Genomic DNA, 13,533 nt, shown 5'->3' on the forward strand with positions numbered 1-13,533 from the left:
ATAAGATATACACAGTGATTCAGTTCGGTCATTAAAATATTCAACTATTTCATTTTTTAAAAAATAATAATAAGGGATTAATTCTGAGCAAGACAGGGAAACTTCCTCCATCTTTCTGTGCTCGGGGGCCTACGTAAAGATGTGTGCAGATACAGCAAAGATTGCCCTTGTCCTCGGGGACATTAAGAGAGTTCCTGACAGTCTCTTTTCCTTTGCTAAATGAGAGGCAAGCTCCTCTGCTTGGAGTAGAGGTTTAGTGAGGGCCTAGAACACAGCAGGGAAGGTCAGGAACGCCCCCTAGGGGAAGGGGAGAGGCAGCTGACCATGGGCAAACAGCAGGGCCGCTGAGGTAGCCTATTGACGGGGCCAACATCGTACACTGCGTGTGTGTAGTGTTTCATTTTCATGGCTTCTTGAATTGTTTCCCCTCCATAGAGTCAGAGAAGCTGGCTGGCGGGGCTGCTGTGGGTGAGGTGTTCGTGGCCTGGGCACGGACGAAGGCTCATAGCCTGAGAGGGCAGTTTGAGAGGGCATGTGAAAGACTGTCCCCGGGGCCAACCAGGGGGGCTGACTTGGAACAGAAGAGGAGTCTGAAGGGGACACATAACCCTGGAGACAGTGGAATTGAAATGAAAAAGTGGGTCTGAAAGGGAGTGAGGAGTGAGAGAGAGAATAGCATAGGGGACTTGCAGTGTTGCAGAAATAGGACTCTTCTGGTTGATAACATAAGAGTAGGTATTAAAAATGAAGGGGAGGTGGCAGAAAGGGTTGGTGTATTAGAGTAGACAAACTGCTGTCACAGGTAGATGAAAACATGTATAATGGCTTGGGTACTGTGGAAGTTTATTTCTTACTCATATAAAAAGCCCAGGTGGTGGGTGGGGATGTTCTGCTTCACTGCCACTGAAGGACCAGGCTGATAGAGGCTCTGCCTCTTCCTCCGGAAGCTTTCGAGGTCATCTGGGCACTGGCATCCAGTTGATGAAAGGGTACAGAGCCTGGAGGAGCACATACGGGCCCGACCTGAGAAGGGCGCACACCATCCCTTCACATGTCATTGGCCAGAACGTGGTCACACGGACACGCCAAACTGCAAGGAAGCCTAGGGAATGTGTAGTTGTGTGTCCTGCAAAACGAGTGACCAGCAGCCCTTGCTGCACTCAAGCTTTAAAGCCTTTTTAACAAGCATTTTCTGTGATGATGTTCCTAGTTAGTTTTGTTCTTAAGGCCAGAAATAAGATTTCAGAAAGGCTGATTTTAAAAGGTCACCTGGAGTGAAGAAGCCTTACCTGCCCATATGCGAGAAGCCTTCACTTCTCATTCTGCTTCTTAAATCTTCTTTTAAACCTACACAGACATCTTTTCACCCAGTTTCCTCATCTGATGAAGTGAGTTAAATTCTTCTTCCTTCATCAGAAATGTGTGCAAGATTTTTTTTAATAGATCCCTCTATCACCCACTTTATCACCCAGCCGCAAATATTAAATAACACAGGGAGACACCCAGTAAGTCACTGAAGGCATTAGGCCTCACAATGAGCCAAAATGGATTTTGTGCCTGATTTAAGTGCAAGATCCATTTTGCTTCTGTTACTTTAATGAATGAGGTAAAGACTTCGTTTTGAGCTACACAAATAATTTCTGTTAACAAGCTGCTAAGTGTTGCTTTTAAACTAGGTGAAGTGTCTCCAATATGTATATTGTCCCTCCAAAATTTGCCACCAATAGGAATGCAAGGCAGACAGCAGGAGCTGAGCCGTTGGCTCACGTCGATCTCACAGTCACTCCAGAGGGTGGGGTGGGGGCCGGGACATCATAGGGGACACCTGCCCCAGACAGGAAGTTCTCTCCCAGGAGACTTTGTCCTGAGAACCATGTCGTAGTAAGATTCCACTGGCCTTGGTGTGGACGTCAGTAGTTCACCATTTTCCTTTCCAAAGTTATATGGAAATTCTTTGGAAAATAAATTCTGGGACTTGGTGAGGGAAGGTCCTTTAAAGAAATATGGTGAATTACGACAAAGTAGTAGGGGTGCCTCAGATTGTTTCCTCCTCTGATATTAAGAGGGCTTATCACCAGTTAGCCCTTCAGGTACACCCAGACAAGAGCCCAGATAACAAGGAGGAGGCTGAGGAGAAATTCAAGCAAGTTGCAGAAGCCTGTGAGGACAAGCCTCTGATGCCAAAACACACGGCAACTATGACAAGTCCAGAGAGAACTGCATCAAAAGGGGGCACAGAGGAGATGGCAGAAGACCCAACCTGTCTGAAGAAACTGTGGTCTGAGAGGCTACACTGTAGCTTTCAAAATGCCTTTGAAAGTGAAGACTTCTCAGGAGATTGTTTTTCCACCAGCCGTTTGGGCAGGGCCAGGAGCTTCTGCTGCTCCTTCTTCAATGTGACCTCCATACTGGACACAGGATTTTCCACTTTTGTATCCCTGGGCGCCAAACCAAGTCCCTGTTCCTTTGGGATGTTTGCACCCTTTGTAAGCAGCGGAATGGGAAACTTCAGACTGGTCACCACTTGTACTCAGATAGTGAATGGCAAGAGAGTTGTTAGAGAGAAAGTCCTAGATAATGTTAAGGGGAAGAGTGAAGTAGAAAAAGAATGCCCATCTCATCAGATCCTTCCACATCACTGGTAAGGAGTTGCTATGCTCTTTCACAAGGAGACATGCCTGTAAGGCTGGTAAGTCTGACACTTATCAAGGACAGACTGGAATCTGTGAGTATGCTGAACTGGAATGGACAGCAGTCAGCTTAGTCCAAAGCTCTCGTCTCACAGAAGAAGGGATGGGCCAGATGTTACACAAGGAGCTAGGAAGCAGCAGAGTTTGGCTTCCAGCCTGTATCCTCTGATTCTACATCAAGCCTTCTGTTCCCCTGCACTATATTTGGGACAGTAGTGACCACCGCCCAGATGCCATCAGAGTCAGTTCTCTACCATCATAAATCCCACTGACTTCTTCCCAACTGTTTTCCTGCTGGTTAGTTACCTTGCTGATATCCAGTTGCCTCTTTCTTAATGGCCTGTCTTCTCTCTTCCTAGCCTCTTTTTCTCTGCTTCTCTTTCCACCTCTTCTTCTTTCCTCCCATTTCCAGGGGACCATATCACATTAGGCTCCAGGGAAAGAGGTGCCTCAGTGTAGGTTACTGTTGGCGCAAAAAGTGAAAAGTAAATGGCTTAAGATTTTTTTATGTACTTTTTTAAATAGCTATCATTTATTGAGTGGTCAGGAGATGTTAGGAATTCTACTTCAGTTGTGTTATCTCAGTAGTCCTGTAAGCAGTGAAATATAGTAGCTGCTCTCCTCTATCATATAGATAAAGATATGAGGCTTAGAAAGATTACATAACTTGCACCAAGCCCCACCAAATAAGCAATAAAATAGTGTCTGACTCTGAAACACAAGCTTATCTACTGAGCTATAATATCTGTGGATCCTATTCATTTATTTTTAGATCTAGGGTCTTGCCTCTCACTGGAAATTTACACCTGGCATCTCTAAACCTTACTTCCATGCATGAGTACTTGCTGGAACTTAAGAATATGCAAACATTTTTAATGTTATTGCCCAACAGATACTTGGTCACTCTTACAATAAGACAAAAGATGGAGCAATGTAAAAAGTTTTGCTGAAACTAACGAGTGATTGTCCCTTAACACAGAAATGTAAACTGAATCCCAAGATGTGTACTAGTTTTTTGTTTGGGCTTTAATTATGATTTACATGCAAAATCATGGGATTTTTGTTTGTTTGTTTGTTTAATTGGATCTGACCACACTCCAACCCCTTTTTTTATACTTATGAACATAAGTATAACGGAGGACCAGAAAAGTGATTCCCTGTGGAAAACTACTGGTGGAGTCTGCATTTGGTCCTCTGTCTTCCAATTTCCAGTCTCCTGCTGAGTCTAGTACAGCATGCTGACAGGCAAAATTTGGATTTCTTTTGCATCGCAGTCTTTTATGGAAGTTATATAACAAATGATTGGCATTCTTAATCAAGGAACTTTCCTGTGTTTGCAATTTTTATGAGACGAATGTTTTATGTAGCCTTTGAACTTTTTTAATCTCAGTGAATTTTCTGAAACAGGAATATGCCTGTATTCCTCTGGCAAAGGGTAGCATTCGGGCAGGGAGCACACTTCTAGAAAGGAAGCAGAAGGCAGATTTGGAATTGGACACATCCCACTTCTTTCAAAGCCTCTACATTTCCACACAGTAGTCTTTGCGAACTTCTTATATGTCAGGCAGTGTGCTAGGTGCCTTATATTTCTAATATCCAAAATCCTTTAGGGGTTTATTTCTATTTTACAAGTAAGGAAACTGAGGCTTAGGGAAGTTAAGTCTCTTACCTGGGTCACACAGTAAGTTGTAGAGATAGGGTTCAGACTGCAGCTTGCTCGACCTAGAAGTTCACGTTTCCACTATCCTGTATTATGTATCATCTGAAGGGCTATCATCTTGGTTAAAGAGGAAAGCTTTGTTACATGTGTGAATTATGTTCATTTCAAAATTTTTTAAATGAGCTCTTCTAGATGGAGCTTCCGTTGCCCCAGCCTAGTCTGAGGTGAACAGTAGTGTGGCCATGAACCAAGGAAAATCAGATTGGAGCATAAAACATAATTTTCCATTTGTCTTAGATAAAATCCAAATTTCAGCATTTTTCACAGACATACTTGATTTTGGTAGAAATGCTGAGTTGTAGAAGGATTTTCTGCCGGCAAAGATTAAAAAAAATTTCACTCTCAGTTAGCCAAGGAAGTTTTTTTGTTGTATAAAAATGAAAGCAGCTTTTCCTGATGCCTGTTTAAAATACATTAAATGTAAGCAAACAACAGCAAAGGAAAGATGAAGAGCAGGAAGGGCTGTGCTGGTTTTCAAAGCATTGCAAGTGAGTCTTCATCTCAGTGCTTAAGATAGAACGTGAGCTTTGCAGTTACTTGTGACTCAGATTCCTATGGCTTCACATGCCTTCAGAGCAACCACTGTGTTCCCAGGTGTCCAGGGGTCCTCTGCTGACTCTCACACTTGCAGGTTTTACTGATGGGCAGTCTTTGGAATTTGTAGCTGCCTAAATAGAAGATACTTCAGGATTGGAAAGTCAATTCCTATGTCCTTAAGGAATTTTCTGCTCTTGCCCTAAGAACCAACTGCTTCTTTAATGTGTCTTGGTTTTGAACTATTGTCTCTCACAAATTAATATGAGACATTTGGTTTCTATCGGTCAGCAAAATAAAGGTTGCCAGAAATCAAAAACACTACAGACCAGTTGGAAGTAATTCCTGTCCTCCCGCTCTGGTTCAGATTAGGTGTTGACAAGTGACATGAGGACCGTGGTCCTGTTGAGGAACAGTGACAAGTGACTGTATCACCCATGGCTCTTACCTTAGGAGTTCGGGTCAGAGACCCACGATCCCCATGTCATCGGCCGGGGAGACATAGGAGGAAGGGACTGGCCTAGTGGGTGTTCCTCCAGCCCCCTAGCGCAGTGCTGTTTCTCCCACATGCCTGGACATTCAAAGCACATTTTCTTCACAACCTGGCAAAGTACATGAGAGAGTTTGGAGGAGCAGCTCCCTTGGGGCTGGTGGAGGAAGTCATGGTTTATGTAGCTGCAGTTGCGCACCATGTCCATCAGCGGGGGAGGTACGTACACACATGTGGGTATATTAATGAACAGAAGCTTACCAAGCATACACAGCTAGGTCATCTCTCAAACCCCAGTTCCCTAAGAATGAGCTCAGCTTCTCTTCACAATAAATAACAAACCTAATGTGGCATTCAGCATTCATCTGTGCTTCCTTTCCAAAGTTTCAAACAACTTTCACAAGAAGCCCATTTCTATTTCATCCCAAAGCATCATGGTCTGTACGGTACCTGGAGAGAAGTGTACTGTACCTGCTTGGGTTCCTGAAGGGTGTGAGGAGTGGCCTCAGAGGAGAACAGGGGAGGGAACTTGCGGTGGGCAGAGTCCTGCCCCTTACCACCTTATCTGGAGTCTTGAGAATCCAGTGAGAGGAGGTGTGGCAGGGCCCTTGGCTTGAGAGGTTGATGTTCAGGTTGAGGCAGGATGGTTCTCCCTTTAAAGGGCAGGAAAGAAGTTCATGGAGTGGGTCATTTTTCCAATGCCTGTCGTCATGATGGATGAGATCCCAGCAAACCTGAGACTCTAGTCCCCGCTGGCCCATGTGCACAGCACACATGTACTTCTAAGTGCCAAGAGGAACAGAAGCGGGTTGTGGAAAGAGCCTTGGTCTGGGTTATTGGCAGAAAAGAATTCAAACCCCGTGCCATGCATGCTTTCCTGACTTCTTGATTTGGGGCAGGTTAAATTCTTAGGCTGATAATCCCTGCCTGTCCTAATTAATAAAGTTGTTTTAGGGATTAAATACAGAGAAATTCTGCATAAAGTGTAATATATTTTACAAATGCAAAGTGTCCTTTTTCCTTTAGAAGCAACATCTTTGTCTTTACGGATATATACTCCAAGATTGCCCTCAGTTTCTTAAGATGACATTTATGATACGATGTTAACAACAAGGTCAGCCATGGATTGTATTTAATCTAAAAATAAAAGCAGATGGTGGAAGATAAAAAACAGAAGATTCTACCTTTTTTCCGTTTTGGCACAAGTGAAAAAGTGAGGTCTTTAGCCTGGGGTTGATCAATATGACTTTTCCTTTGAACTTCCTTTTTTCTTTATTACCGTTGAGCTTTTGGATTTAAATGTTGGCTTTACCCTCTGCTCTTATTATAGGAAATTGATGGAAAATCCCTGCTGTTGATGACAAGAAATGATGTGTTGACAGGACTCCAGTTGAAGCTGGGGCCTGCTCTGAAAATCTATGAGTACCATGTAAAGCCTCTGCAGACCAAGCACTCGAAGAGCAGCTCTGCATAGCACCGTCACCTGGGGCCTCGGACCTCAGGAACTATGTAGCGACCTAATTTAGTTTCATGTGATGAAACTTTGTAAGCAAAATACATACATGTGTATTTGGAAAAATTCCAATCAAATGAAACGTTATCCTATTGGATAGACTAGGCAATCCATCGGCTGACCTGAATTCAGCCAGGAGCAGCGGGGACGACATTCCACAGGATGGTTTTCCTTGTGAGTTTGTCAGCGAGAATGATGTTTGACATGACGAGGCACCCCTCCCCACAAAGGGGACTTTCTTCATAGGTTGCTTCCCCAAAATCCTTAGAAAGGGATGGAATGTGCATCTTTCAGTCACAAATGTAGGAAGATTAAAAACAAGAAAATGGTGGGAGGGGTAGAAAAGAGAAAGGGACTCCTTTGAATTCCTCCGCTCCTTGGAGCTTGTGTTATTTGGATGGAATTGCCGACACCCCTTTTTATAGAGGGTCCTCCACTTGACCTTATTAAGGTTTCACTGGGATATGCTGCGATGTTTGCAATGAACATGTGTCACATGGCCCCTCAGGAGCAGCACCGTAGCTCTGCAAAGAGAAATCTGCTGTGCACCCGGGGTATACATCCGTATTCAGCTAGCTTTCACAGGGGCTAATGGTTTCTTCTGCCTAGATTTGCTTTTAAATTGGTTCTTGGTTTCTGAAGAAAGCATTTTTTCACTTTATTTTTGTTTGTATTTATAATAATTTGTTTGTGAAGGAATTTGTCAAGAGTTACAGATCATAAGGCCTTGTTACTAGTACAGATTATTTTTATATTCCTTCATGATGGTGTAATATTTTTTTAATTGCTCTGGTGCTTTGTTTGATTTGTGGTTTGAACTTTTTTTTTAAGAACTTGAAAAAGTGGGCTTCCTACATCTCTGTTCCAAGAGACATTTGTTCAACCTCTGTGTGTCGATGCCTTGTTGAATTGGTGCTTTGTGGTTACAATAAAGCATTGCTTCCATTTATTCCTAGTGCATCTCAAATCTTTTCTTTGGTTGCCTCTTCAGTTAGGATTAAAGATTAAGGTCGTGCCCTAACACTATGGAAAGAAAGTTAAACCTTCCAAAAAAATGTAAGACTTTAGATATGAAAAACACATACGTCTATATGTTGACTTATCTTCTTTATAAAGTGAATTGTCCAAGTAGGCCTCATTCTTTCTTTTACCCCCACCCAACAGCCAATTTTAGATGTCATATTAGCCAAGCATTTGTTTTTCTTTCTGTAGGCCAGTTGGGTGGGGGGGAGGTTTGCAGTTCTGATGAAAGCTATTGGTCTTTTCTCCAGGCAAAAACTCGTATTTCCACATACAAAACTGCAGAGTTGATGAGCTCCCTGAACTTCCGTCCTCCCCCTCCTCAAGTTGTGTCACTATTTTAGAGAATGTTGTAATTCAGATCATTTCTCTAAAGAGCACAAAGTCTGAAGACAAGAGTGGACAAAGCATAAGAAATGGTAGGGTGAGTGGAGTTCAAAAATGCATTCTGAATTAAGTCAGTTATGGAGTTCAGGGAGTGTCTGTTTTGTAATGCTTTGTAATTTATGTAATGCTTTGTTTTGCATTGTAAGCAGGAGAAGGAATTACAAAAGGGACATTTTCCATTCCCACGTTCTCACAATCTGCAAAACATATAAGACTACAAGGCAGAATGTAGTTAAGTACTGTGAGGAGTGAGAGTCACAGAAGCTGTGATCTGCACCTGCTGGAGACCTGGGTGGGGAAGTAGGGGTGGGAGAGCAAAGAGAAGGGAGATGGAGTGAAGAGCTTAACGTCCCTGTAGGAGTTTCTCACAAGGGATACAGTGGGGATGTTCCAACCCTCTCTACTCAAAGGCATAGCGTGAGGAATGCTGAAGCCCTGCTTCTGTGCATCCACCAGATGCCCCTGTATGAGTCTGGAACCAATTTGGCTGCGAGTGATAAAGAGCTGCCTCCCCTATCCTTGCCTTCACTCCACCAATTAATGTAAGCAAGACAGAAGCTTGTTTCTGTTCATGTAAATGTACAGATTGTGGAACAGTGAGTCTGTGGCCCTCCATGATGTTAGGGACACAGACTCCTCCTGTCTTTCTACCCCATCATGCAGGCTATTCATTCCCAGAATAATTTCACAGCCCAAGATAGCTGCCTCAGCTCTCACCATCACCATTTGAATTCCGACCAGTGGGGAGAAGAAAAGGGAAAAGAATATACCTCTTTCTTTAAAGACACTTCCAGGAAATTGTACATGCTACTTCCTTTATATCTTGCCATCCACAACTCAGTCAGAATGCCATACTTAAGCTGCAAGTGAGGCTTGAAATACATTTTTCTTTTTCTTAGAGCCTATGGGCCCCCATAAATTTCAAAAGTCCCATTCTGTAGATAAGGGAGAAGGGATATTAGGGGACAGATTCCTATCACCACTGTCAGCTGGCCTTTGAACACCTGGTGCAAATGACACTGAAGGTGTGTCTTTAGTTGTATTTTTCTCTAGACTTGAACTGGCGTTCACACTCCCTTCAGTCTCTGGATGTTTTTATCTCAGTCACCTTTCACAACTACTGGAAGCCTTATTTACTAATCCCAACCTAACTCATCTACAGCTTTAGACCTGGGCTCCTATATAAATGCTTGTCAGGAAGCAAAAAAAAAGGGGAGGGGGGGAAGGAAGCAAGCCAAAAAGTATCAAATCAAATCATTCCTCAGCCTCTGTTAACAGCTTTCAGGCAAAATTTAACAAATTAAAGATAGCTTACCTTTTGTATGCCAGAAAAAGGCCTGTGACAAGCAGACCTGAGTGCCTCAGCAATAACTGAAAGGGTTCCCGCTCCACGTCCCTTCTTGCTCCCAATCCAGGAAAAAGCAGTGTAATCAAAACAGGCCATGGAGAGCAGCTAGAAGTACTTGAAATTCAGCAGGTAGGCAGCCTGTCTCCAGACAGCTGTAAAACCAGAGACATCTGATACCGTGTCAGATCACACTGCATTTGGGGCTGCAACTCATAACAAATACGCACGCTACGTGGGGAAGCACTTCATGAGTGTAAGTGGAAACGAATGGGCCTTGGTGCCAATATGTTTTATGTGAGAATTGTTTAATGTTGAATTTGATGTTTCTCAACCAGAGAGGCAGACAGGATATCAGAATCATGGGGAATTTTAAAAAGTAATTGCTACACCACCTCCCCTCCCAACCCCACATTTGAACTTCAGATTCAAACTTGACAGAGAACATTTAATGAGCTGATTTAAAGGCCAGGTCACAAATTGGCCACTTTTCAGTGGAATCTAAGCTGACGTGTTTCTCTTCGGCCAGTGCAGTATGTGTGTATTTTCACAACTCCATTTTCATTCTTCTAGAAGAGGCCAACATCTCCAGTTTATTAACAATCTCTTTAATTCCCTAATACCTTACAAACAGCAACTATGTAATTTCACATTAACAGTCTGGACCCTGAAGGTATTGAAATTTTGACCCTAAATCTAAAGCAATGAACACACAGAGAGCCTCCTAAGAGTATATTAATTCACAAAACTAGAAATTGCAAGTAGATTTAGAGGAAAAGAAAACAAGCTGGCAGACTGCATTGCAATGTGCAGCAGAGTTGCCCATCATTTTTGATATTTAGTGCACATGATGAATATGAATAAGAGGCAAATTGGTGGCAATCTCCTCATTCTGTCCTCAAGAACTATCCTGTATGCGAGCATACACCATCAGGGAAACACACTGTCCTTCCATTGCATTAGTGAAATATATCTTTGGAGGAGTTTAATTTAGAAAAGCCTTATGACCCACAGTTGCCCAACCACTCCCATGCTTGGAAGCTGAATGCAAAAAGTACTTACTGGTGGTGATCCATCTGCCTTGCATGGCCAAAGCAAATGGAATCGGCAGGGGTCAGGTCTGGGCACAGAGCCATTAAGTGTTTTCTGTAATGATTTGAAGGATTAAGTTAAATGTTCACAGAACTGACTGCTGTGGGACAGATATGCTTCTTAGTAGAAAACTTGTTAATTCTCCTTGCAAATCAGGAACAGAAACTACAGGAAGAAGGGATAGAGCAATGGGTGTGCTAATGAGCAGCTTGTTAGCTTCATGCTGTAGCTCTATAGGCAATGAAGTAGCTTGGGTACCATTTCTGACCAGTAGCAGCAGTTCGAGAGAGAGAGAGAGAAAGAGAGAGAGAGAGAGAGACCAATCACCCACATTCATTTGGAGACTGTGGCTGTCATCTGTTTGTGAACCTTAAGACTGATAGCCTAGCACTGGGGCAGAAGAGTGGATGGCCCTGTGAGTAAAGCAGAGGTTTTCGGTTATCCAGAAGTAGGAAGCTAGGCTGATGTCTCTCTCCCTCAGTTAGGTAGGGTGATCCTGTCTGCAGATGTCTTTAGGGAGAAATGAGGTAAGCTGGGGATGCAGGTAATATCCAAACAGAAAATAGGCCCCTCTTCCAGTACATGGGCAGACCTACTACATTGATCATTGCAGAGATGGAAAAGAGGTCAGTGAGGATAGGTGTCCTGAACACACTTATTACCCATGACCTGGCAGCCAAATCTACAAACAAGATAAGGGAACACATCGCACAAAACAGCCTGTGCCATCACCTAGGCACCTTAGGTCACAGAGCTTAGAGGCTTTAAGTTTCTGGAAAAGTCAGGAAAGCAACCAAGGAAAGATCTGCCCCACGGGTCTCCAGTACTGTTATCTGAGGATGTATCTATGGCAAAGTTTTCAAGTTAAATGTCTTCTTTCTGAATTAAAGGTAGCAGAATCATTCAGCCAATTGTGTTTCTCTTTTCAATGGATTACACTCCCATTTTTATATGCTGGGAAATACACAATTTGAAAATAAGACTATAAATTCACCAGATTATAAACATATTTTGAAGAAAACTCAGTAACACTCTTCAAACAACCATCAGTTCCTGCTTTTAAGAATTAGTATTGAACACAGTATTCTCGCTCCTGTGCCAGAACCCAGTGACCCCAGTGAGATGCACTGTGGTACAGTGTGTGGGAGTGCAGGGGCTTCAGGTAAATCTCAGCTTGAATCCAGCCCCACCATGTGCTTGACATGGGAACCTGGGTAAGTTGCATGGCACCTTGGGTACCTCATCTGTTCTCTCATGCAGACACAGATCCGAGTAAGGCAGTGCTACCCTGGCACTGTCCAGTAGAAATATCATGTGGGCCATATATGTAATTAAAAATGTTCTGGTAGTCGCATTTTAAAAAGTGAAAAGAAGCAGGAGAGTTAAATAATAGGTTCAACCCAATTTATCCAAAATATTCCCATTTTCATATGAAATCAATATAAACATTATTAATGATGTACTTTACAATTTTTTTAAATGTCTTCAAAATCTGCTGTGTATTATGCTTTATGGCACATCTCAGGACAGAAAAGCTCAAGTGTATCAGGTTAGACTTCGTTTCAGTTGAAAACCCAAATAATAGGGACTTAAGCAAGTAGGATTTCTCTACTTTGTGAATGAGTCTGAGGTAAGCAGATGAGGTCAATGTGGCTACCCCATAATTGTTGGGGCACAGTCTTCTCCTAGTATGTTCCTCCACCATTCTCAACATATAGCTTCCTATGTGGTCTAAGATGGCTGCTTAAGCTTCAGTTATCACAACTGCATCCCAGCCAAAAGGAGAAGGAAAGAGGGTAGCTGTTATGAGAAACTACATGTAGTATTTCCACTTTCTTTAACAAGAACTTAAACTAACATACCTAGATGCCAGGGAGGTTGGGAACTGTAAGCTTTCTTACATGGATCCAGCTAACAAGGATGGGAAGACAGACACTGTGGGGAAGCTGGCAGTTATTCCCTAGTATCAGTCTCATAAGGTCAATGGAAGAATGAATGAGAGTACATTGCACAGTTATTAGTATTACACGAAAAGTGTATTAAAGTATGATTCTAATACCATAATCTCACTTGGCCATTTCAAGCCAGCCAAGAGTCATAGAATTAGCAAATATATACTAAACCCAAATACTGCTCTTTTGATATATCCGAGTATTACTAAAAGATAAAACAATTACTTTCTTAGGTCCTTGGATATTGGGTGGTTCTAGATACTTTATCTTCATAAGGGGAAAATATTGAATTATTTAAGCTACATGAAAAATTATTATGTAAAGTTAAGGGAAATGTATTGAGCAAAATGCATATAAGCTTTTATCCCAAAGACCTAAAGAAGTTGGTTTGAGGCATTAGGTGAATTCTAAATGTCCTGTCTCTAATCCAAATGAACATTCAGTGACATTCAAAATGGTTTTGTGAGACTAATGAAAGGGAGGCTTCTGATACTTCCGTGATTTTAATGAAGACATGTAGGTCAATAACAAACAGCAAAAAATTTAGAAAATCTGAGTATTCATTAATTTGAACCAATTAGGTTGACATCAGTTTGTTTAATTGTCTATTTGGGCAGATTTCATAATGAATTTTTAATGCTAAGGTGACTTCTCCCAACCACCAGATTGTGTGTGGGTTACTGCATGCAGAATGCAGAGTAAGTTAACATTGGCCTAATCCACACACAGTTAAAAAGGAAAATGTAAAGGTATGAGTCTATAGTGGAGGGGAACACTGGGTTAGGGCTCA

General features: G+C 42.4%; 1 protein-coding gene and 1 long non-coding RNA gene across 7 annotated transcripts in view; one reads left to right on the plus strand and one right to left on the minus strand.

Moving 5' to 3' along the window:
- Positions 1–8,161, plus strand: part of SAMD13 (sterile alpha motif domain containing 13) — a 49,142-nt gene extending 40,981 nt beyond the window's left edge. For 2 of the 6 annotated variants that reach the window (XM_073234201.1, XM_037012524.2), the window contains one exon: positions 6,765–8,156. In XM_073234201.1, the coding sequence (XP_073090302.1) occupies positions 6,765–6,908 (144 nt within the window). In that variant the 3' untranslated portion in view covers positions 6,909–8,156. Of the gene's footprint in view, positions 1–6,764 lie in introns of all 6 variants that reach the window. The other 4 variants (XM_037012519.2, XM_037012522.2, XM_037012520.2 and 1 more) reach the window with 4 other exon arrangements.
- LOC140848922 (uncharacterized) lies at positions 1,278–10,119 on the minus strand. The gene is made up of 3 exons (XR_012130226.1): positions 9,670–10,119; positions 2,997–3,153; positions 1,278–1,407 (listed from the first exon to the last, which is right to left on the minus strand). It is a non-coding gene; the product is annotated as an uncharacterized lncRNA (long non-coding RNA).
- Between the last annotated feature and the right edge of the window lie 3,414 nt (positions 10,120–13,533).

This window comes from Manis javanica, chromosome 4 (assembly GCF_040802235.1).
Source record: "Manis javanica isolate MJ-LG chromosome 4, MJ_LKY, whole genome shotgun sequence".
Lineage (NCBI taxonomy): Eukaryota > Metazoa > Chordata > Mammalia > Pholidota > Manidae > Manis > Manis javanica.